Source organism: Lepidochelys olivacea (genome assembly GCF_965140295.1).
Source record: "Lepidochelys olivacea isolate rLepOli2 genome assembly, chromosome: 8".
Lineage (NCBI taxonomy): Eukaryota > Metazoa > Chordata > Testudines > Cheloniidae > Lepidochelys > Lepidochelys olivacea.
In genome coordinates this window covers 71,347,923-71,373,564 of record NC_140418.1, presented here as the reverse complement: position 1 = coordinate 71,373,564, position 25,642 = coordinate 71,347,923, and the positions used below count along the sequence as shown (strand labels likewise).

Genomic DNA, 25,642 nt, shown 5'->3' with positions numbered 1-25,642 from the left:
ACAGATATTGCATGTATTATCTCCATGAAAGGAAAGTCATGTTGTAGAAGGAATGTTAAAAAAATGAATATGGTTTAAAGTTGTTAGATAATCAGCATTGTGTTTTTAATCAGTCCGTAGTAACCTGCCTGGATTGTCAGAGATAGCTAGGTAACGATGCACGTTTTGTATCTTGAAAAAGTGAAAGAGTTTCTCAGTAGATTTTGTTCTGAAAGATTGAAACATGTCATGGCTGCTCTGTTGGTGCCAGGTGAAGTTACACTTCCACAGGTTTCAGAGTAGAAGCCGTGTTTGTCTGTATTCGCAAAAAGAAAAGGAGTATTTGTGGCACCTTAGAGGCTCAAATACATTTGTTAGTCTCTAAGGTGCCACAAGTACTCCTTTTCTTTTTACACTTCCACAGGCTCTCACTGCTTCAGAACTGGTGTATTGCTTAGAGGATTTTAGCCTCTTTTGACAGTAAGTAAAAGAGCAAACAAGAACGGCAATATTAAAAATCTTGCTTAAATATACTGGGAGATAGGAGGCCACAGTATGAGAGGGGCTTGTAAGTGGTGGGAAGCTGTCTCTCTTCCCCATAAATTCCCTACTAGTTGCCTGGAACAAGGGAGATGAATCATATTAAAAATAATATTGGATGGGATACTTTTCAGAGAATGTTAGATTTTAAAGTAACAGACGTGTCTTATTATTGTGGATTAGGCCCACTTGGTGAAATGTACCCACTGATGGAAGGCTCCTTCTGGGCCACATAATTCCTGTAGTATTCTTGTCAGAGGAAAGAGGTCATGGGTAGAGAAGCCAGCTAGGTGGGGGCCTCTGTATCCTCCTCATACTGGAGCAGAGGGCTCTATACTATCGGAGGCCATCCCATCACTGAGAAGGGCTTAGGGGGCAGACAAGGGAAGGGACCACTTCTATACTGATGCAGATCTAGTAACCAAGGGCCCCCTCACACATGCACACAAGGGGAGCAGCAGCCACTTGGGGATTTGAGGGGTTGCACTACAACTCTATGGTCTGATCCCACACTGTGGTGGGATGATTTTTTCGAACAGTAGCACATAGCCCAAGAACAGTGGTCACACTTAAAATCAGTTTTGCCTGGGATAACATTACCTCAGAATTTAGTATAGACTCAAGGAGCTCAGTCAATTTAGCTTAACAAAGAGAAGGCTAAAGAGGTGACTTGATCACAGTCTATAAATACCAACATGGGGAATACGCATTTGACAACGGGCTCTTCAAACTAGCAGATGAAGGTATAACACAATCCAATGGCTGGAAGTTGAAGCTAGACACAAATTTATAGTGAAAATAAGGTGTACATTTTTAATGGTGAAAGTAATTAACGATTAGAACAATTTACCAATTATTCATCACTGGCAATTTTTAAATCAGGATTGGATGTTTTTCTAAAAGATCTGCTCTAGGAATTATTTTGTGGAAGTTCATTGGCCTGTGTTATTATACAAGAGGTCAGAGTAGATATTCACAATGGTCTCTTCTGGTCTTGTGGCACCTTAGAGACTAACCAATTTATTTGAGCATAAGCTTTCGTGAGCTACAGCTCGCTTCATCAGATGCGAAGCGAGCTGTAGCTCACGAAAGCTTATGCTCAAATAAATTGGTTAGTCTCTAAGGCGCCACAAGTACCCCTGTTCTTTTTGCGAATACAAACTAACAGGGCTGTTACTCTGAAACCTGTCTTCTGGCCTTGGAATCTATTTGCAGTATTCCTTAGAAACTCCCTGTACTTTGTATAGTGAGTACTGCAAACCACACTAAAGCGACTGCAGCTCTTATGACTAAGTCACTGGACTGGAACTCAGGAGATAAGGGGCCAGTTCTCAGCTCTACTGCACACTCTTTGTAAGACCTTGGGTAAGTCACTTAATCTCCTTGAATCTCAGCTCCTCAGCTGTGAAGAGGAGCCTTTGTCTCTCTTTTCTATTTAGGCTGCAATTCTCTGGGCAAGGCATGTTTTTCATTTTGTGTATGTACAGCACCTAGCACAATGGGGCTCTGATCTCAGTTGGAGCCTCTAGTATAGGCACTACTATAATACAAATAATAGTCTGTCCACTGACCTAGAGAAAACTGCTACTGCTGATGGTTATCTAAGACAACAGACAAGTTTTTAAGTATGACCATTGTGCTTGGGCTTTATGTAGGATTAGAAAATTTCACCCACTGTGCACAGACACTTTGGGAAATGCTGTCAGGTGACAAACTGCATTACTGCAAAATGTCACATGTCCTTAATAATTAGGATTTCTTTGTTGTAGTTGTTTTTAAACTCTTCATTATTAAATTCCATTTTCTATTGATTCACCTCCATTGGGCCTAAGCAGGACTCTGCCCCCTTCTTATGCACATTCCATTAGTGTCAGTGGGAGTTACATATGTTTATAGAGAAGAGAGGAGACCCCACACTGCTTGTTTGTAAAGGATAAAGCAAATAGATTTTGTATGTATTTCTGTGCACCAGCCTCATCAGTGGTGGGCTGCAGGAATATGCCCAGCTTGGGGAATGAGTTTAATAGAAACTAGAAAAGCAAGGGAATCTCCCATGCTATATTATTGCTGTTGCAGAGGCAGAGTGGAGAGGTTTTTAGCATATCCATGTTGTTATGCAGAAATTGGCTTTCTGTATACCAGATGAAGTGGGCTTCAGTCCTCATCTGTTGTAAGGAAAGTTGTCAGGATACAGACCCTTACAAGTAGAGAGGGGAACTAAAACTGAAAACCTTAGGATTCCAGGACAAGCTGTGAGGACCCTTCCACCTTGCCCATGTCTAGCACCTGGCAGCACTGAGGATGTTCACATCTAGATTTGAATGTTATGGTTGGCCCCGGTCTGTGTATTGTTCAAAACCAAAGCTCCAGATCTGAACAGATACAACATTTACGGAAATTTGGATCCAAATCCAGAGACTCAAACTTTGCAACTGGGGCCCAACTCCAGTTCCCCTAAAGGTTTAGGGTTGAGGCTATTGTCCTACTCTTCTATTTCTCTACTTTTCACCTGCAGGTATATTTGTTGAGACAGAAGGCCAAATTCTGCTTTCAGTTACACTTGTGTAAATCGAGAGTAAATTCAGTAGACTTAATTGATACCTGCGAAAAAGTGGACTGAGTCCAGAGTATCCAGTATTCAAATTAGAAAATTGTTGTGGTTGCCTCCCCCCCAACTCTTCTTCTGTTCAGTTTCTAGTGGTAAGACATATATTTATGATTTACCCACATATATCCAACTCTAATCTGATCCCTGAGAATGTGCTCCTGGAACTTTATAGGTTTCAGAGTAGCAGCCGTGTTAGTCTGTATTCGCAAGAAGAAAAGGAGTACTTGTGGCACCTTAGAGAGTAACAAATTTATTCGAGCGTAAGCTTTCGTGAGCTACAGCATCAGATGAAGTGAGCTGTAGCTCACGAAAGCTTATGCTCAGATAAATTTGTTAGTCTCTAAGGTGCCACAAGTACTCCTTTTCTTTTTGGAACTTTATAGTACACGATAATACTGAGATTAATGAAACAGCCACCTGATAGCCCCTGCGGTGGCATTAGCAGAAGGAGGAAAATGACTTAAACATTTTTGAATTGTGATTAGTTAAAGAAGAATGTGAAACTGGCTCACCTCTCATATATATGTGTTTAAATCAGGAATAGCTCTATTGAAGTCAATAGAGCTACTAATGTAAGGGACAAGACAGGCAGGCCCTGTGAGGTTAACTGGCATTAGTACACAATGTGGATGCTTTTTGCATACCATAGGCAACATCATCATCCAAATAAGTGTAAACATGAATATAGGAGACAAGATTTAAGTAAACCAGCCACCTCTTAAATGTACACAATTTGGGATTTTCAAAATTTATTTAATAACAAAAATGTTTTAAAGGGTTTAATTCAGTAGGTGAATAATGAAAAATGATGAAAAATGCAATTTCTCCCCTCTGTACATCTCACCTTTCTGTATATTTCCTTCCCATTCCATTCTGCCCTACTCTCAGGTCAGGCTTGCCCTCCCCTGGCCCGTTCTTAGTTGCAAATCCCAATCCATTGCTCCTTGTGGCTAAGCAACAATTAGTTTCATTTTGTATTTTGAGAAAGACATGAGGAGCTTCTTTCTCACCGGTGCAATTAAATAATGAAATGCCAATCAGAAAATGCTGGAGGATCAGGGCCACAGGAAGAAGGCAGATCTATCACTAATAATGTCAGCAAAATAATGGGAAACTGTAGACAGGCATTATTTCCCCGAACACCAGAGGAAAGGGAAGGGCCCAGAAAATTATCCAGGGAAAAGGAGAAAATGGAAAACCAAAATCACACAATATAGAAGGGTAGATTAATACATAAGCATAATGTAATACATAATACATAAACAGGGAAGGAAAAGATGCCTTATGGTCACTGATGTAACCTAAACATGCATGGAACTTTATAGAGCAAAATTAAAACAAACAGATTTTCTGCCTTCAAAGGGCTTGAGCCTGCAAACTCGCACTATGGGGAGCAGTACTTACTATCCTGAAGTCAAGTACTACTCAGAGGAATAAGCACAATTATGTCCAGTAATATCTGTTTGCAGAATTGAGCCCTAAAATGAGACAAAAAACAGTCAGAGACTACAATTAAGGGAGAGGATGAGGAAGTGATAGAGAGAAGAGGAGGACAATAATTCCAATCCTGCAGATGCTTACTACTAGGCACAGTGTTTATTACCATGATGCCAACAAGACTACTCATGTTAGTAACCAATACTTATGATTATAAGGATTTATAACACTGGATCAAATATGATTATATAGTAACTTAGCAAGCGAGGCTGCATTTCTATTGATAGTTTCAATCTAAAAAAAAATTGTGGGCCTGATTCTGATCTGATATATAGCAGTGTCAATCAATAGTAACTGAACAAAACTCAACCAAGTTACATTCTATATAAAAATGATGTAAGATCAGATCAGGCCCTATCTAACTTAATTTATTAGAGCTACAGGGCCACATTCTCCTCTCACTTACACCAATTTTACATTAGTGGCTTCAGTGGAGTTATTCCTAATGTACAGAGATTAGATAAACGGAGAAGCAGGCCCATGGGTTAGAAGCTGTAGAAGTGAGAAGGAAATCTACAGACATACAGAAAAGAATTAGAGCAGCAGATACAGTGGATGTGGTCTAGGCTGAAAAAATAGGGAAGCAGAAAACCTACAAAAAAATTAATGAAACTTTATTAAACACAGCATAAAACATTTCATGACTTTTTGCAGTTTTCACTATTCGTGAATTAGTATGTATCTCATAAAAATGTTTAAAGTGTATTTAAACATTAGTTTTAAATGACCCTATTATAATGACAGTAAGAGTCTTACACTTTGCAGAAGCACATATCACGTGATCTGGCTGGATTTAGTTTTACCTGTGCATTGCTACCTACCTGAAGTGTAAATTAATCAGCACTTCCACACAAACTGATCTGTGTTATTTTTTAATTATGTTTGTACGTTTCACAGTTGTATAGAATATGTGGATAATCTGGGCGTCGTCTTTAAAAACTAAGGGAGAGGACTACTCATGGAAGCTCAGTTTGCATCTGTTTAAATAGAAGGATATTTTCATAATGAAAGATCTATCACCATCAGGAAAATATTAGGAATTGAAACATTGGGCTAGTCTACACTGGCAACACTAAGCGCTGCCGCAGCAGTGGTTTAATGTGGCTTGTGTAGTCACGGCAGAGGGCTGGGAGAGACCTCTCCCAGCGCTCTGAAAAAAACACCTCCACGAGGGGCGCTGGTACACGGTCTATACTGGCGGTCTACACTGGCGCTTTACAGCGCTGAAACTTGATGCGCTCAGGAGGGTGTTTTTTCCTCACACGAGCAAGAAAGTTTCAGCGCTGTAAAGTGCCAGTGTAGACAAGCCCATTGTCTGTGACCATTCCTGGAAAGAGATCTGCCCTTTGCTTTGTTGATCTTCCCTCGTTAGCATATTCAGAGTACATCCTCAGTACATTCAAGGACAATAGCCAGAAGCTTAGTGCCTCACATTTTAAGTATGAATCTGGAAAACTTCCAGGGATATATACCTCCTGTTCCCCAGAGGATGAAGATGTCTGCAGATGTGGCATGGACAAATACATTTATTCATAGTGACAGGAATATGCTCTGTTTCAAGGAAAAATCTGTGTGTGATTTTTCTTCACTCATTAACCAAACATCAAAAAATATCTGGGGTGAAATCCTGGAGCCTGGGAGTTTTACCACGGACTTATATGGAGACAGGATTTTACCCCTTGCCTTTTGTCTTCAGATTTGCATGTACAAACACAGAAGGCCTAATTTTCTCTCACTTACACATGTATAAATATAGAGTAACCCCACTGAAGTCAATGAAGTTACACCAATGTATAATGGGTATAAGGAATCGGAGAATCAGGCTCAGTAGATGAAATCCTGGCCCCGCTGAATTCAATGGGGTCAAGATTTCACCCATTTTCAGTACGCTGAAATACAGAATGCCAGATCCTGAACTCCTGTAAGTCAGCAAAGCTCCGTAGATTTAAATGCTAGCTGAATAATTGGCCTATAAACTTTGTGTTACTGTGGATTTATTGGCAGAATATCCCTACACCAGTTACTTGTCTCTGGGTTTGCTGAGACGTGAATGCAGCTCAGAGAGACTATCCACAGAGTTAAGTTTTGTTCCTTACCTTTTCATGTGATATGTAAGGTGGTAATGGGGTTTCTTTTGGCAGTATTTCCTCAAGCAGACAGTATGTGACCCAACCAATCACTGTTATAATGTGGATCCCTTCTCTGAGAATTGATAATCCATCCACTTTTGTTGGCTACCAGACAGGCTAGAAAGCCAGGGGTAGGCAGTACCTTAGAAAACACAAAAGAGATCTATTATATTATTGTAGCAGTCAGTTCTGTAAACTGGTGGGTTTCCTCGGCTCCAGTTGAAATAAGTGGGTGTTGAGGATGTTCAGTGTATCTCAGGACCAGAAACTTAGTTCCCATTCATTTTTAACTTATACTGACAAGGTGAGATTCAAAATGTCAGATGTCGATGCACATCACTAAGTATCTCAAAAATTCCACTTCTCAGTCATTTCTGGATTTTTTAGGTGTGTAGCTACGCATGACACACATCTGCATTAAAATTATTTGCTTAGGACTCTGCAAGGTTTTTGTAGGCTTGACTTCCAGGATATGCATTGCCTATGGGAATTTAGTGATTAGAATGGGAGTTTTACCTCTATAAGGAATTATAGGATCAGCTCCTCAATTTCGGGGAAAGGGCAATTGCTGTATGCTAATTAAAGGGTTCAGAAAGAGTCAGGAACTACACCAATGTCTCTTGGAGGCACAATGGAGGACTTTCCTCCCTAAATTTAAATCCAATGAAAAAGCATGTTTAATCTTAAAAAATAAAATAAAAATAAAAATGTAACCGGTAACACTGATGAGCTGCACACAATCATTTTGATGATTTGGTCCCATGAAGGGGAGTTTCCACTTTCATCACAATAAAGATCATATGTCTAGCCCTTTACCTTGTGAAGATAGCAGCATCAGTTTATTATTCCTAAGCTAATCATGTAGGCAACTATGAGGGGTGAAATGGACAAGCACCTGGGTCATGCAGTAGCAGGAGGCTGGGGAGGGGCATCCTAATGACCCACTCTCCTCACATACATACCTTTTTATGTGAAAGGTGTCAGTTCAGTCTGGTATGTACCTGAAAGAAGCTCTAAGCTCCACTGAAATCTTTTGGCTGGCCCTGAAGTGTGGTCAAGGTGCACAGGAGTCAGTTTTGTTTGGGGGAATTATGTTCAAGACCTGGCCAAAGTATGCTAAGGAGAGCTCTGCTTGTTCTTACTTCTAACACATTCTGAGGCTAGGACAGAGGTGTCTGCTGCTCAGTCAGGCAGCTTCCACCAAAGGTTGAGCCTGCTCTGGCAACTGCTACCATTTATAACTCCTTATGCATTGCCCCCTGCACCACTAGAAGTGCATGGTGGATGCACTTGTAGACCTGCATTTCACACCACCATCCTGCCAGCCTCTCCAGCAGCTCATGAGAAGGAGAGGAGGTGGGAATATTGTGCCCTGAGGACATTTGGCAGTGTTGCTCTTGGGACCCACCCCAATGACCCTCCTAAGCTGTGGAGCAGACAACAAAAAATATATAATTGTGTGCAAGTCTCTTTAAAGAGAGTTCCCCCTCAGAAACTCATGCTTTAAAATATTACTCACTTCCAAAAAAAGGGGACCATGGTCTTTTAACTCTAGCCCAGATTTCCACATTGAAACCCCGAGGCTAAGCAGCAGTGTGGTAGATCCCATGACCTACTAGCCCATTGTTGTGGCCTCTCGGTGATACTGCAATATATGGTATTAAATAAATTTATCAACAACATTGTCCTTTGGCCTAACCAGTAAGTCAGTATTCAGGGCCTTGCTGGATTGTTTCTGTTAGAACAAGAAATTGATTTTACTAGTCAGATATTTCTTTGGTGCAATCTTGTTTCTTTATGTAGAATGCACCCACAGTCCTGTTTCCGTGATCACAGTAGGAAAGAAAAGCAGAAGGCAGAGGAGGCAGTTTCTCTGCTCACAGTTTCAAAGCCTGTCTTTCCAGCCTGTACTCTGCACAAAAGAAAGCTCTCTGTTGGCTTCCTCCTAGGGCAATGCTCACATGGTTTCTCTGGTTTTCTGCTCACTTTCCCGTTCTTTTCACACACTCAGGGCAGGTTTACACTTAAAACTCTGCAGCAGTGCAGCTGTAGCACTTCAGTGAAGCTGTTAATATGCTACAGCAGAGCTTCTCCCGTCAGTGTAGTTAATCCACTTCCATGACAGTTAATCCACTTCCATTATTTATACCAATGTAAGTTTATAGTGTAGGCCTGGCCTCAGACAGCTGCAATCAAATCAATGCCCCAGCCCCTGCGTTGCAGTCAGTCTCCAGGCAAACCCCTCTGGCCACATGGATCAGCTTTTACTCAGGCATGGCCTTTGATGGTTTCTTCTGTTGTTTCAGTTATCATGAAATGAAGAGGCTAACTGCTCCCTCATTTACCCTTGATAGAAGGCAGCTAACACATCCATCAGCTTCATAGCCTATAGATCTAAGACACGCCTGCTGGCAGCCACATACACGCTCCGGCACAACAACAATAATGTAAATAAGATAATACATATACTTTACGATCATGAAGAGAGTCATAGGTAACAAATAACAGGTGTAGAGTACAGCATGTTATGAAGAAGCACAAAGATTGCATAGATGTGTCATACAATGTATTTTTGATACATAGAGGATCTATGAGGACAATTTCATGCAGGTGAAGATCCATGTGAAGTCTTCACTAGGTGAGTTGTTGTAAAGATGCTAACCAGAGTTGACCATCAAGGTGTTTAGTTTTTTAGTCAGGGAATTTATTATTTTTGTGTTCCCTGAGCATCAGCAAAATACTGTCATACTGGGGGGACCAGATTGCATTTTCTTTGGCAGAATAATAGGCTTTTCCAACTGGGAATGTGTTTTTTATTTGTCTCTTTTCTTTTGTTTAAGAAAACATATATTTTGGACCTAAAGTTCTTGACAATGTCATTTCATGAAACGGTCAATATTTGCTTGCTAGTGACTCAGAGCAAACATCACTTGCAGAGAAAATGAAGCTTTGGTTTGGAAAATTCTCCAAGGAGGAGGAAAACCTTTTTTTTTTTTTCTGATGGCTGGACAGCATGGTTATGAATGCAAATGTCGGGATTCTGAAAAGAACCTGTGAAAGGGTAAAGCCCTCGGCCCAAGATTTTAACTGTGTTCAGTGCTCCAAGCTAGCAGGAGGGGTTTGTGGCTAGAAGCATCGAGTCATAGATTCTGTGCTAACCCAGCATTGATCTTACCCTTCTGCAGGCTTCTGCTCTTTAGTAAAAGGGGTTTGTCACCATCACTCAGCACCAGTCACACTACAGCAATACGAATGGTAGTGGTAATGATAACATCTGAGGCGGCAGAATGTAACTGATTATTGCTTCTGGGAGCATTCAGTCCTGTGTGCCTTTTCACTTGGAAATATTTTGGTTTAAGAATCATAGAAATGTAGGGCTGGAAGGGACCTCAAAATCCAGCCCCCTGCACTGAGGAAGGACCAAGTAAACCTAGACCATCCCTAACAGGTGTTTATCCACCTTGTTCTTAAAGGCCTCCAGTAATGGGGATTCCACAACGTCCCTTGGAAGCCTATTCCAGAATTTAACCATACTTCATAGTTAGAAAGTTTATTCTTAATATCTAATCTAAATCTCCCTCACTGCAGATTAAGTCTCTTACTATTTTTCCTACCTTCAGTGAACATAGAGAACAATTGACTAAACATAACTAATTTTTTTAACCTGTTTCATAGATCAGGTTTTCTAAACCTTTTATCATTTTTGTTGTTCTCCTCTGGAATATTTACAATTTGTCCATCTCTCTCCTAAAGTGTGGCACCCAGAAATGGACAGATTACTCCAATTGAAGCATTACTGGTGCCAAGTAGAGCAGGACAATTAACTTCCATGTCTTACATATAACACTGCTGTTAATACACCCCAGAATGATATTAGACTTTTTGGCAACTGCATCACAGTGTTAACTCATATTCAGTTTGTGATCCACTATAACCCCCAAGATGCTTTTCAGCAATATTACAAACTAGCCAGTTATTCCCCATTTTGTAGTTTTGCATCTGATTTTTCCTTCCTAAGTGAAGTACTTTGCATGTCTTTATTTAATTTAATTTCATTGATTTCAGACCAATTCTCCAATTTGTCAAAGTCATTTTGAATTCTAATCCTGTCCTCCAGTGTTTGCAACCCCTCCCCTCCAAATGTTAGAAGTATACTCTCTAAGTAATTAATGAAAATATTGATTAGTACCAGACCCAGGACTGATCCCTGTGGAACTCCCACTTGACTAGACATCCCCCGCTCCCTCAGTTTCACAGCAAACCATTGATAACTACTCTTTGAATATGGCCACAAAGGCATACGTAGTGCAGAGTGGCTGGTGCCTGGCTTCCCCCCCCCCCCCCCCATGCACTAGAAACTATGAGTATATGAGTTTACAAAAATCTCTTGGAGGGGGTTCCACCAGATCTGGGACCCCCTCTATAAGGTTTGGGTCTTGCTGACTAATTAGAGCTCCTTTGCTTTGCACTACATCATGAAACACAAAGGAGCATTTGGCCTTTATTCTTCTCCTGAAAGTATTTGTGAATATGTTTATCTCTTGTTACGTTTTTTGGGGAATGGCATGATAGGGCTAGGTCCCCTGCAATATAAATAATAATCATCACAGTAATGAATAATACAACTCTATGTCTTAAGAAAGCCTCTTAACTAGAATGGGGGTGGGGGTGGTGTCATGAAAATTTGAGCAAAAATGGGCAACATTTGAAGTTTTGTAACCAGCTCTTCTCCTAACTTTGCTGATTATGATCCTAATACAAAGTCCTTTGAAACCAATGGGAATCTTTCCATTGATTTCACTGGGCTTGTATCAGATCTTCTATTTCCAGGGATAAATTATAATCCAGAGCAGAGATTAAAAGTCAGAAATTTCTCAATCGACCGATCATGTCAGAACACGAAGACTCATTAGCCCAGGTCATTGGGTTTATTTTTTGTATTCCAATTAGAAATAAGAAAAAGATTTTCTATTTTGTAATTAAAACAATGCATATTATTACCTTCTAATTATGTCTCACATGTTCAGGGTGTCAGAAGCTAATGCCTGTAATTAAAATGCTTATGCTGCCCTAAGCAGAATACTCAATCAGTATTCGTATTTTTAAACAGCAACTTAGAATTATTTAGGATATTGAACAAACACTTCTATTTTCTTTGCCTTTTTGAAGATGCATTTTATATTTAGGTTGATAAAAAAGATACGAGAACAAGATGTCTTATGAGACCTGACATACAATATATTGCAAATTGTCTATAAAAGTATTTGTTTGTATTGCTGAGGAATTATTGTAGGGGTTATTAGGCCTTTAGAGTTATTCTTTTCTTTTGGGGAGAGGGTGGTTATGTTCTGAAAGAATATGGTAAACCTAGAAGTGAAAAGCACAATGGAGTCCTGTCCTTTGTGGGGGTTTCTAAGCAAATGTGGATGTTTCCTGGATTTTGTAATTAACAATAATAAAACTGCAGTTAGCATATGCAGAATGCAGATCCCTTCGAAAATGATCTGTAGGCCCATTAACTCATTATACTACATCACTATATAAAATATTACATATTTAATAATAGCTGAATCTCACTAGATAAATGCAATTATATAGCTGGGAAACAATCAGATTGGAAATATGGACTTGTTGGTAACATACTGTCCTAAAACTCAAGAAATCTGGGTCCACACCAGTGTGACCTGGAGCAAATCACATAATCTCTTTGTGCCTCAGCTCCCCCTCTGTAAGAAGTAGGATAATTATTCCTTTGCCTGTTTTGCCAATTTAGCTCTTGGAGGCCAGGACTGTTTCTAATTATGTGATTTGTACACCTAGCACAATGCTGCCCTGATCTCAGTTGACGCCCCTAGGTACTACTGTATTGCAAATAATAATAATAATAATGATTTTGATGTCAGATTTTACAATTGCCTAAACCATGATGTGTGGTGTCGGTGAAATCACACTGTGTGTGCGCCTACGTGTTGCCTAGCCACGATAGAATGGTGCAGAGCTGCACTGGCCCAGGTGGAGCTAAGGTAGGACTGTGCCACTATCCCTCTCTGAGTTTTCCAGTGGTGGGGATAACACGTACACGTACACTGTGAATGGACATCTCCCAACCTCCCGCGAGCTGAGACACAAAGAGATTATGTGATTTGCTCCAGGTCACACAGGAGTGGAACCCACCTGAACAGCTCTGGGTGAGTGCATCAGGGGAAGATAAGGGGATACACCACTATAAGCCTCCATCCTCCCACCCCATTTGGAGATATTTGTGCACCCAGAAGCAGTCTCAATAATCCCCTGAGCACAGGGACTGTGACTGTCCCTTCCAACTGCTGGGGGAGAAAACCAGGGGAAAGCTCCTTGTTCCTTACTTATCCATGCAATCATACTGAGTTACTACACATGCAGGACTGTCACTGAAATCAAAGGGAGTTCTCTGGAGTGCCCAATGTGAGATGAGAATTAAACAATTCATCTAACTAAAAAACGTTATTTCCAATGACAGCAGAAATCACAAAATTCAAATGGGATGAATTTACTATTTATTTAAGTAAATCTAATGGATTTCTTGTGTTATTTTCAAGACACACTTGGGAATGCCACTCTTTGCTTTATTCAGGATGTCAATTCACATTCCTTTCCTATGCAATCACAATCAGCCTCAAAAATGTAATTACAACACAATCAACCTGACCACTGAGAACAAGGAATGCAAAGTTATTCCTTAGACTACCTTCAGTGCACTTTTCATAGCAATACTTTTGAAGACAAACTAAACTCTGCAGCTCTTTGTGCTGTGTAGCGCTTCAAAGCAAAGCTGTTATTTTCAAAAACCAAGACCCATTATAAAGCCTGTTTCAGTGGAGTCCAGTTAACAACCTCTTTCACCCCCCCCCCCATTACATTTTCTTTTTTAAAAAAACCTGTACTAAAAAAAGCAAACATTTTAAAGTTTGGAAATGGCTAATTAATGGATCCAGACAGTTTCCCATTGCCCTTTACAAACATTATCATTCATTATCTTGTCACCCGACATACCTTACACACCCAGTCTTCACTCTGTTTTACTCCAGAATGGATATAAGCAGAATGTATCACCTGCTTTTATCCCTTTTTATGAAATGTGCAATAAAGATTTAAAATGCAGCATAATCCAGTGATACATTAAATTCTGAAGGAAAACTACATTTTCTCAGTGTGATGTGTTGGCATAGAAGAATATTTTCTGCAAGGGAAATAGAATAATTCATGTTTGGTGCTATGAAATATCTCCACTGTCTGGTGCTGTAGGTATATGCAAATCTATGTGGACCTTGCAAGTTTGTACTTTTAGCTATATTAAGAAGTGGAAGAAAAGCAAACATAACAGCCACCTTCAAAATAAGAAGGAAAAGTAATGCTAGCAATTACCGTTCCATTAGTCATGTTTACCTTCACTGCTGCAGGGAACTGCAAATCTTACCTCCCTGTGTCAGCCAGGTTCATTGCATCCCAAGGGGTTTCAGCCTAAGGGAGGGCAGGCAGGGTGCTTCTACTGTGGCCCTCCTCCATGGGTGATGCTGGGTAAATGCAGATTTCAGTTCTACTGAGCACTCAGTGAGGACCTCCTCAATGGAAACTGAGAAGCATGGGGATGCAGTGAATCATCATATGCTGCTGCCCCCCGCCAAGCTGCCTCCCCCACCCAACCCTGGTCACTTTGTGGACTGTACTGGCCCTTACATGCACCCTCGTAGAAGGGTGCTTTTGCCTGCTTGCCATTGCCACAGCTTCTCTGGTACACTGTTTGCCAAAGAGGGCCCTCTGATAGAATCGGTGCTTTCAGAAGTTCAGGGAGAGCCTGGGTGAAGTTTCCTCCTTAAGTCTAACTTTTCTCCCTAATGAATTAATGGAACTAATCTCTAAAGGATAAAATCACTAAACATCTAGATAAAGGAACCATGACCCATAAACATCAGCATTTTCTACAGGAGTAAATCCTGCCAGGCAAAGTTGTTTGGGTTTTTTTAATAGAAAAAAAGCCTTCACCCATAATGAATAGGTGAAGGCAATTCACTCTATATATATAAAAGAAAAGCATTGGATACAATTTCTCATAAAATCTTCCGTAGAAATTGAACTCAAATTGGCAGGGGTATATACACTGTCATGTGGATTGAAAACTGATTGAAGGACCCTAAACAAAAGGCCACGATAAACAGCAAAACACTGAGTAGGATAAAAGGTGGCTGTTGGTGTACTTCTGGGGCAAGTGTTAAGATTGAACAGCTCATAAAACGTATCTGAAAGAACAAGGGTGTTTGACACTTTTGATGAGTAAGTCATTCAAGCAGAAAACAGAAACAATACCATGTGATTTACCTGAACAGTCATTCACTATATATAGCAAATAGTCAGACTTCATTAACAACCCATATGTTGGCATATATTTGTGTAACCTTTTTGTCAAATAATTATAAATAGGAAATGAGGCCCCAATCCTGTAACAAGTTGACCACTGCACCGGTATGTAGTAATCCTTGGGGCACCAGACATGTCATCCTGAATTCACTATGTTGCAGGATTGGAGCATACTTTTGAAAAAATCAAAGTCTGTTCATGATTGTCTCACCGATGAAAAGGCTAAATTGTTTGGGAAATAAGATTGCAACAAATAGTTTGACCAGCTCAATTGACTAAGGCAGTGGTGGGCAACCTGCGGCCCACGGGCCACATGCGGCCCGTCAAGGTAATCCACTGGTGGGCCGCAAGACCGTTTTTTTACATTGACCGTCCACAAGCACGGCCACCTGCAGCTCCCGCAGTTCACTGTTCCTAGCCAATGGGAGCTGCGGGAAGCGGCGCGGGCCACAGTTTGCTGCTTTTGCATAAATATTATAGGGTTGTTTGGGTTTTTAGGTTTATTATTACAAAGAAATAACAATGAATTGTTTTTCCTTCCTTCCTTCCCAGTTGCCCATACTGGCATCTTCTGTTATTAGTCTCTATTTTCTTGAGCTTACTGATGTCTTCAAGCCAGTTCACTCTGGATTCAGCTGCTATGACAGGAGTCTGAGTATGCCATACATTGAACCTACACAAGAGGCTGTTCCCTTCCTGATGTTGCTTAGTTTGACTTTTGCTGGACCTGCAATCACAGTAAGTTATGGGAATGTTCACCTGCCTCCCCTAAAAAAAGATTTAGGAGCAGATCTTCAGTTGGTTTAAATCAATATGACTCCATTGAGTTCAATGAATTACATGAGCTGATGATCCGATTGTTAGGTTTTAACATGCAATTTTTATCCTTCTAACACAAAATGTTAATAGGGCCCCAAACTTTACAACAGAAAAGTGTGGATTTTTAAAAATCTCTTATTGACTTTTAATAGGCTTTAGGGTTCCCAAGTCACTTGGGCAATTTTGAGAATTTTACCCATTAATCCTAAGTGGTACAGTTATGAATTAAGAATAAAATATTCATCATATTGAAATTAACAATGGAATTTCTCTCTCTCTCTCTCACACACACCCACACACCCACAAAATGTTAAAGTATGTTAAAAGGATGAGAGTAAATAAGAAAGTTTCCTTCTTAACTGTTTATATTGAGATGCTAATCGGAAATGCATAATCAGACAAAGGCTATCATGGAAGACACTCTTAAATGCAAATTAATTTTGTTCTCTCCTTTTCACTCAGACTTTAAATACCTTTTCACGTGTGCTGACGTTTTTGTCAAGTAAATCTTCCTGTGGTTACAGAGCCAGAGCCAAATTCTGCTCTGAGGGCACGTCTTCACCAGCAACGTTAAAGCGCTGCTGCCCCCAAGAGGGGAATAGCTACCAGCGCTGGGAGTGCGGCTGGTGCACTGTCTACACTGGCGCTTTATAGCGCTGAAACTTGCTGTGCTCAGGGGTGTGTTTTTTCACACCCTTGAGCGAGAAAGTTGCAGCACTGTAAAGTGTCAGTGTAGACAATCTATCAAGCAATCTGCAATTCCAATGAACACTCACTGTAGTTGCCTGAGTGTAAAGACAACAAAATGGAGCCAGTACATGTGGGTGTAGGCTGGGAACAGCAGAAAGTTTCTACACAATGTGAAAAAGTCCCTTAACTCTGTCTTAAAAGGACTCCTAGTAGCACACTAGTAAATTATGGTTGCGATTCACCCCTCCCTGAGCAACTGGGCTTTGTGCAGAGAACAAAGGCGGGTGTGAGGGATAGAATTCACCTTTTACAGCCTGGGATGAAAAGCAGGCTGTGTATGGCTGTTCATTCAGTGCATTTCCCAGCCTCCTCCACAGTGTTTTTTGACTATTCATTTCCATAAATTGAGATCCCACTGACTACCCATTGGCCAATCAAACAAGTCCTTAACACTGGCCTAATTAAAACTAGCATAAAGATATTTCCATCTGTAGTCCACAGGAGAGACTGTGGAGTTCCACCCATGCCCTCTTTGCTATGGGCATGAACATTAGAGGGCGTGCATGGATCTTCTGTCCCTTTGTGAAGATCACCCTATATAAATCACTGTTCTGTATATTATGCTGAATGAAATAGTGTTTGTACAGGACCTTTCATAGTTTTGTTAATGACCGTGATCACTAGTGCAGGATTTTTTTGGCAAATGGAGATGCCAGGTTACACTCAGCAGTGGCTTACATGCAGTTTTAGATATAAGAGCCAGGTTTCTTCAGTGAGTGAATATTGACACTGTGGTTATTTATTATTCTTTCCAAAAGTGCCCTGGAGTATCTAACTTGTAAGCTATAGGATAGGCAGGAAGGAAATTAATTCAATGGCTCATCCAAAGGGAGAACAAATTTTTAACAGAACCTTCCCAGTACAGCACTTAAATATCAGTGTATGAGCAATTCAACTACTTTTATATAGTAAATGAAATAAAATGATCTTTACTAGTATAATAACACTGCTGGAATGACAATGTGAAGGTAAAATGAAATGTAAAAACGTTATTTTTATGTACACTTAGAGTGCTGTCTACACTGCTTTACTGGGGCACTCATTTGCTCATTTAACTGTGCACTTAGATACTACAATGCTATAGCTACCTCTAGTACACAAGAACAGGCAGGGCAACAAATTCATCCCTGTTCCTAACTCCTTTGAGTTTAACCAGGGATTAATTCATTCCTTTGTGCTAGATCGGATAATATGAAATTGTGAAAACTCTAAAATGCGACTCTGCATATACAGAAATGAAGAGAAGGGGTGAAATCCTGCCCCCATTGAAGCCAATGCCCAAACTCCCATGGAGTTCAGTGGAGCCAGGATTTCACCCTATGAGTTTTTAAATAGAGGTATGGCACGCTGGTAAACATCTGTGTCACTACTTCTGTTCGGGTATCCCACCTTTTTGAATGTGCAACGCAATGAATGACAAAATTCGTTGAAAGTGACCTATGGGCCCTGTATATACACTGGGAGAACTTTGCTAAGAACAACCATGTTCATAAACTGGTAGGAAGCTCACCTACATTCTTTATCATTCTTGAACAGCTGCTCCTCTCTTGCCCACAGTCCCTTCCATCTCACCGAGGAATTCCGCCTCAGGGTCATTCATGTTGGTGTGCATCTAATTTCAGTATTCCCAGCCGAAGCATTTCAAAATCATGAGTGGAATTCAAAAAGTCATGTGATTGACTTAAAGAATCATGAGGGGTTTTTTTTTTATTGGTTTCTTTTTATAGGTCTCATGTAAATAATATGGTTTCAGCAGCAGGGGCTTTAAAAAAAATATGAACTATCATGACACTTGTGATAAAAACAAGAGATTGGCAATGTTGCTGTGTATGTGGCCACCTTGGGCTTATTCACTGCTGACTAAACTAGATCCAAAAGGCTTGCCCTTGGAGAGCAGGTTGGCTGGGTAACTATGGGTTTTTTTAATTCTGTCAGAATGGATTTTCACACTGGCATCTACAGGGAACAGCTGCAGGAGTCATACTGAAGTCATACAGGCTCAAGGACTATGAGCCAGATGCAGTCTTGGCATAAGTGCACTGAACTTTATTGATGTCAGTGTATTTACACCAAAGCTGACTATTAACAGACACTTTCAATGGAGGTAATCTCTGTTCTGGGAGCACTTCTAGCCTGAATGGAAGAACCATGGTATGTTATGAGTTTTTCATGTCTTTTTTGACACTGGATTCATAGGACTTATTTGGTCATGCCTCTGGGCCAGGAACTGCCCACATTTCTCTGATTCTATGTACGAGTCAACTGGAATGCTCTAAGATTGCAAAATAGTTCCTATTTTAACCCCTTGTTTTTATACGCTCATAATTTACTCAGCCACCCATTGGATGGAAATTTTCAATGCTTTGTATATGCCTGAAGATTATGTTTTCTAAGGGCTCATTTATACAAACACTTAGATCACAACAACCTGGGGTGTAATCTACCCTGCACTTGCCTGCCATTCACTAAGTGTTCGTGTGGACCCAGCTGTCAAATGCTAAAAAGTTCTCTAATGCACTTTGGTCTATCCTACTTGGAAGCAGGAGCAGATCAAAGGGAACTAGGAAATTTTTGCTGCATAGCAAAAAAAAAAAAAGGGGGGGGGGGCACATGGACACTTAGTGCATGGCAGGCCAGTTCAGGGTAGATTTATACCCGAGCTTGCTGCGAACTATGTGTTTGTGTGGACAAAACCTAAGTCTGAGCAAAATCCCTTGAACTAGGCTTCAGTTCAGTGAGAATGCCAAAAAAAAAAAAAAAAAAAAAAAGTACTTTCCCATTGTGAACAATTCTAATCACAATATTGCTTTAGACAGGGCTAAATGCAAAAAAGGCTGAAAATTAAAACCTACTTTGAAAATAATCCTCACCAATGACTAGTGCATTTTCTTGCTTTTAAAAAAGATGGTTTTGATTTGCCAGTTATGATTATTTTAAAATTGCATGAGACTGTGCAGTAGAAAATGTTGTGTTCAACAAGTGCGTACTTAAGCCCTTATCTTGCAAAGATTTACATGTGAGATTATTTTATGTACATGAGTAGTCAGAGTGAGTCAGTGATACTACTCATATGCGTCAAGTTAAATAGGTGTGTAAATCAAGCAGGATTACGGAATAAAAGATGCATCACAGTTAGTTCATTGTGCCTTTTTCAAAACTATCTTGCTGATTTTAAACGTTCATAATGTCGAAACTCCTGAAGCCATTTTCTCCGAACTTGGCTTGTCTATAATTGTCTGAGTATTTTTTAAAATATTTTTGAGACTTAAATACTGAGCCAAATTTGAAGAAAATAAGTCCAGAAGCGTCAAAGTTATAACCATTAATGATTAGCCAGCTCTAGGAATGCCTTAATTCACGCATACTAATAAGGACATACACCAGTACATTTCCTTGTAACAAAATGCATACTTAGCTTGTATTAATAATAGAAACTAATGACAGTGGTACACACCAGTTGTCTGTTACTCACTGGTACCTGTGAATTATGGAACTAGAGACTTACCTTTCTTCATTTTTTTCCTTCTTTCCTTTAAATAAAAATCCTAGGAAGTTAATGCACAAAGAATATACTTATGCAAAATTTGAGTTGCACAGTTAAGTATTTTGTATTTAAATTTTCATTAATTTTCCAAGGAATCATAATTCATGCAAAAGATGCAATATATAAAATGAAGCACTGAGAACCATACCAGGAACTCCAATACTCTAACATAAAATTTCCAGAAGCCTAAGAGATCCGTACATAACTTACTACATTATGGGAGCAACAGGAACTGAATATCATTGTCCAGGTTCCTTCCCCACTCTGAACTCTAGGGTACAGATGTGGTGACCTGCATGAAAAACCTTCTAAGCTTATTTTTACCAGCTTAGGTTAAAACTTCCCCAAGGTACAAACTATTTTACCTTTTGTCCCTGGACTTTTTGCTGCCACCACCAAGCGTCTAAAAAATATAACAGAGAAAGAGCCCACTTGGAAACATCTTTCCCCCCAAAATCCCCCAAGTCCTACACCCCCTTTCCTGGGGAAGGCTTGATAAAAATCCTCACCAATTTGCAAAGGTGAACACAGACCCAAACCCTTGGATCTTAAGAACAATGAAAAAGCAATCAGGTTCTTAAAAGAAGAATTTTAATTAAAGAAAAAGTAAAAGAATCACCTCTGTAAAATCAGGATGGTAAATACCTTACAGGGTAATCAGATTCAAAACACAGAGAATCCCTCTAGGCCAAACCTTAAGTTACAAAAAGACACAAAAACAGGAATATACATTCCATTCAGCACAACTTATTTTATCAGCCATTTAAGCAAAACAGAATCTAACGCATATCTAACTAAATTACTTACTGACTTTTTACAGGAGTTCTGACCAGCATTCCTGCTCTGGTCCCGGCAGAAACAACACACAGACAGAGAGACCCTTTGTTTCCACTCCTCCAGCTTTGAAAGTATCTTGTCTCCTCATTGGTCATTTTGGTCAGGTGCCAGCGAGGTTGTCTTAGCTTCTTAACCTTTACAGGTGAAAGGGTTTTTCCTCTGGCCAGGAGGAATTTAAAGGTGTTTACCCTTTCCTTTATATTTATGACAATCATGTTAAAAAAAAACCTCATATACAAATTGATGTAATATTTAATGATCATGGCTAACAAAAAGGAAAGGGGAGAAGAAAAACAAATCCCTTCTGAACCCCCAACCTCAATCTCTACCCAGAGGCCTAGAAAGGTAAAAACAGTTAGAGCAGGAATCAGTTTGCCTATGTTATCTGGTGAGATATTCACTTACGTTATCCCATGTTTAGAGTATGTTTTAGGTCTATTTCCTTTAGAGTAAATAGTCTTTACTACAATATCATCCAGTAACTTATTTTCCCAAGCTATTACTTTAGGAGTATCTGTGTCTTTCCATCAAACCGAATTAGTTTTTGCTCACTATCAGTTCCATTAAACAGTAGCAGTTTTTAACTAGACTTATTTGCAGCCCTGAGGTTCCTCCTAAAATGCCTGTACTTGGTGTAGGCATACGTTGTGTGTGTGTGTGTGTGTGTATGCCTAAATATACACACACACACACACACACATTTACACACAGAGGATTTTTTTCCAGTAACTCCCAATGACAAGATGACTCTGACACATATGTATTAAACTCTCAAAATGGGTATTGCATCTCCAGCATTTGCCTGACCCCTATTCACTTCAGTGGGCTTTGAATCAGGCCTCTAATATTTTTTCCTCTTACAAGGAAAATATAAAGCATACAAAATTCATATGGTGTGGTTGTTTTAGCCATGTCAGTGTATGTTAGATGGCTAAAGACTGTTTGCTCCCTTTGTGCAACCTATCTGCTTTGTCACAGAGTAACTGAATGTTAGATCATATAGTTTATCAGATAGTTTGCAAGTTTGATTGACAGTACCAAAGCAGAAAGAATAGAGGCTTTGCACCGCTGCAGCAGCTTTATGTTATCCCCTTCTCAGTCAACACAACTACCCAGTTGAGTAAAATAAAATAAAAACTCCCAGAAATATTTAGTAAAGTAGCACAACTTTTGGCTTTACCATGGTCCAAGCTTTTGTCCTGTAAATTACCTAAGAAGGAGAGCAAATTCGCAATCTGCTGAATCTGCCAGCCTTAATCTCTAACATGATTAATCCAGTTCTCTGGAAAGACACCAACATGATCAGCTGAATATACTACCCCATGTTGTCCACTTTGTTTCCCTGATTTCCCTTCTATAACACATGATGGTCTATCTTTCCAGGTTTTTTCTCCTTGCCAAATATCCCCTGATGCTTGCCAAAAGCTATTTAAGATTCTGTAAAATTTTAATTTAAAATCCCACTGCTTGCTCCTGGACAAAGTCTTAGCATTATAATGGTGATACTGAGATGGATAATAATGTTATAGACTCTTTGTGAAATTAACTCTTAGCTAATAAAACTCTCTACATCTCCTCTACCATTGACTTTCCCATATACTGACGCAACCTTCACTGCATTTATTTTGCTCCAGGGGAAGAAAGGAAACTCAATTAAGAACAAATGAGTGGTCAGCAGGGGGTTGATTGTCCAGAAACTGCTGTCCCATTTAATTTCCTCCCCCCTGTACAGGAGGTTTCACTGAGATAGTACAATGCATCAGCACTTGTCTGATGGTTCCATCAGGTCCTACATAGTTTGTCTTCATTTTTTTTTAAAGTTTTTAGCATTCAGCTACATTGCAAATCTTTTGAATCACACCTTACACAGTGCCATTTTACTGAATCTGCAGACAAACAATCTGAATCTGTTCTGAGGTCTGAACTGCCCATTCACATCAGTGCAGTGTTAACTCTGAAGTCTAAAAACAATATACTTGCCAACATTCGAGCTGGACAAAATTTTTCAGCCAAAAATTTTTGGTGAAAAATGCAGATTCGTTGACACTAAAACATTTTTGCAGATATGTGTCTGTTCCGCCAAATTGCTTATGTAAAAAAACATAGAGAAAGAGTCTAAATATTTTGTTTAAACATTTTCTAAAGGAAATATTTCAGTTTTCAATTTGAAATTATTTTTGTTTTGAAATGTTTTCAATTTCATTTAAAATATATAAAAATGTTAAAAATACCTTGAAAGTGAAACAGAACATTTAGTTTCAGGTTGAACAAAACGTTTCGTTTGACACTGCCCTGCCCCCATTTTTTTTTTTTATGATTTTTCAAAATTGCCAACAAATATAAGAAAACAATTATTCACACAGCTCTGGTCAGCATTGCTGACATAACTATATCACTGCTGAGAATTTTAGCAGAAACATCAAATAAATCTGAGTGTGTGGAATTTAGGACCATGTCATGGCTTCCATAGAGCAATATCACACTTTCCTCCTTATATCCGGGTGACTTGCTCTGGGCAAGCCAACCCTGATTACAGAATGAGCCCCACTTGAGGGGAATCAGGGACTTTCCTTTAAGGAGCCATAGTAAGAAAAGCTCAAAAAGCCCTAGTGAGATTGCAATCAGTGAGAGAGGCTCCTGCAGGGAAGACCCTGAGACTAGGGGAACTGGTACAGCTAGGAAGGGCTGGGAGTAGCCTACCAATACAGGAAGGACTCTGCCCAGACCAGGGGAGTTTGGCTGTACCTGGCTGGAGGGAAGACTTTTGTATTTAGTTTTGAACTTTAATTAATAAATCAGCCAGTAAGGAAGGCTGTTGTGATTGGACTGGAAACCCTGTGTGGACTTTATTTGGGGATCCAAGAAGGGAAACTGAGATAAGGGATTGCATACAGGCAGGGTTGCCCTGAGGCCACCAGGATGGCATGAGGCAGCCACTCATCTGCACTTCTACTTTCTCCTTCCTAGCTCCACTGTAACCCCTCAGTAGCTTGCTATCTCTCTCACTCTGTTAATTTATATGGCTATAAGGACAGAACCCCAGTCTCTGCAGTGGATCTGGTTAAAAACCAAACCCATTATACAATTAGGGAAGAACAAGCTGTCATGGAATTTTAGGCTGCCAGGGATTGCTAGGCAGGCAGGCAGCCAAAGGTTGAGTGTTAAATCCACCCCAGAAATGCGATGGGAGTGCTATGGCTTTTCACATTTATGATGCAGCATTTTCTAATTATTACATTTTTATATTATTGTATCACCTAGAGGCCCCAGGCAGGGCCAGCGTTCCATGCACTAGGCACTATACACACACACATACACACAAAATGCAAAGATGGTCCCTGACCCAAAGAGCTTATGTCATTTATATTTAATGTCAGTGCCATCTTCTCACCTGCCCTCACTCAGGGGAAATGGCATTTGTGAATGTTTACATATTGATGTAAATCCTTTAAAGGCAAGTACACATCTGTGAATGATGAGATTTGTTCTATTATAATATATTTCAGCCCTTACAATCCAGTCACTAACTGCTGCATAACTGCTACCTATGCCATGAATACCTCCTTTGTCATTGCAGATAATGGTAGGAGAAGGAATTCTCTACTGTTGCCTGTCTAAAAGAAGAAATGGGATTGGAGCCGAGGCCAATATTAATGCGGGAGGCTGCAACTTCAACTCTTTCCTTAGAAGAGCTGTCAGATTCGTTGGTGGGTTTTGGGTATTAGTTACCAAAAATGCCTTTTGTGACGTATTTTTTATTTTAATTACACGGGTTTTTTTGTTCTTTAAAATAGCCTTTTAGGACAGTAAACGGCAGTTATTGGCATAGCTCTCATCCTGCCAAAAAAAAGTGCAAGAGAAGCTGTTGAATGGTATTGCAAAGTAAAAACACACATTCAATGACGTAACACTTCTGTTGTCCATTTTTCACTTTCATCTATTGCATTATCATCAGTATTGCTAAATCAATAATTTGGCTTATCATTATCCCACCAACCCCCCCATCTCCTTTCAAAGTCCATTTAAGTGTTAAGATGTATGGGTTTTGTTTTGTTTTGAATGTTTTTTGCCCTGTAAAAAGAATCACTATTCATGAGCAACACAATAGAAACCGCTTGAGCTGATAGCCCTATCAAAAAATATCAGTGGATTTGATATTCCATGTGTGGATGGTGGGTCTCTGAGGCTGGCTTCACAAAAGGACATAGGTGTTATAGAAGACCTCCCTTTACCCCAATGGTTAGAGTACTCACGTAGGATGTGGGGGGATCAGCTGTTCAAGTCTTTCCTCTGCCTGATGAGAAGAAGGGAACTCAACAGGAATCTGCTGCCTCTCAGGTGAGGGGCCTAACCAGTAGGCCATAGTATCATTCTAACTCTCTCTGGCCCAAATAATATTCAGTTATTTAATTAAATGGGACAACTTCAATAGGAGAGAAGAGAGACCTCCCCCACTGTCCCAGCACAATATCCAGTAGCCCAATGGTTAAAGCACTCTCCTGAGAGGTGGCAGGGTGCCTGTTCAAATCCCATCTCCTCATCAGG

General features: G+C 40.0%; 1 protein-coding gene across 1 annotated transcript in view; it reads left to right on the top strand.

Annotated features, from left to right (window-relative positions):
• PLPPR4 (phospholipid phosphatase related 4) overlaps positions 1–25,642 on the top strand; it is a 47,188-nt gene that overhangs the window by 893 nt on the left and 20,653 nt on the right. Inside the window, exons 2-3 of the mRNA XM_084636301.1 lie at positions 15,700–15,885; positions 24,675–24,804. Coding sequence (XP_084492427.1) covers positions 15,700–15,885; positions 24,675–24,804 — 316 coding nt within the window. The remainder of the gene's footprint in view (positions 1–15,699; positions 15,886–24,674; positions 24,805–25,642) is intronic.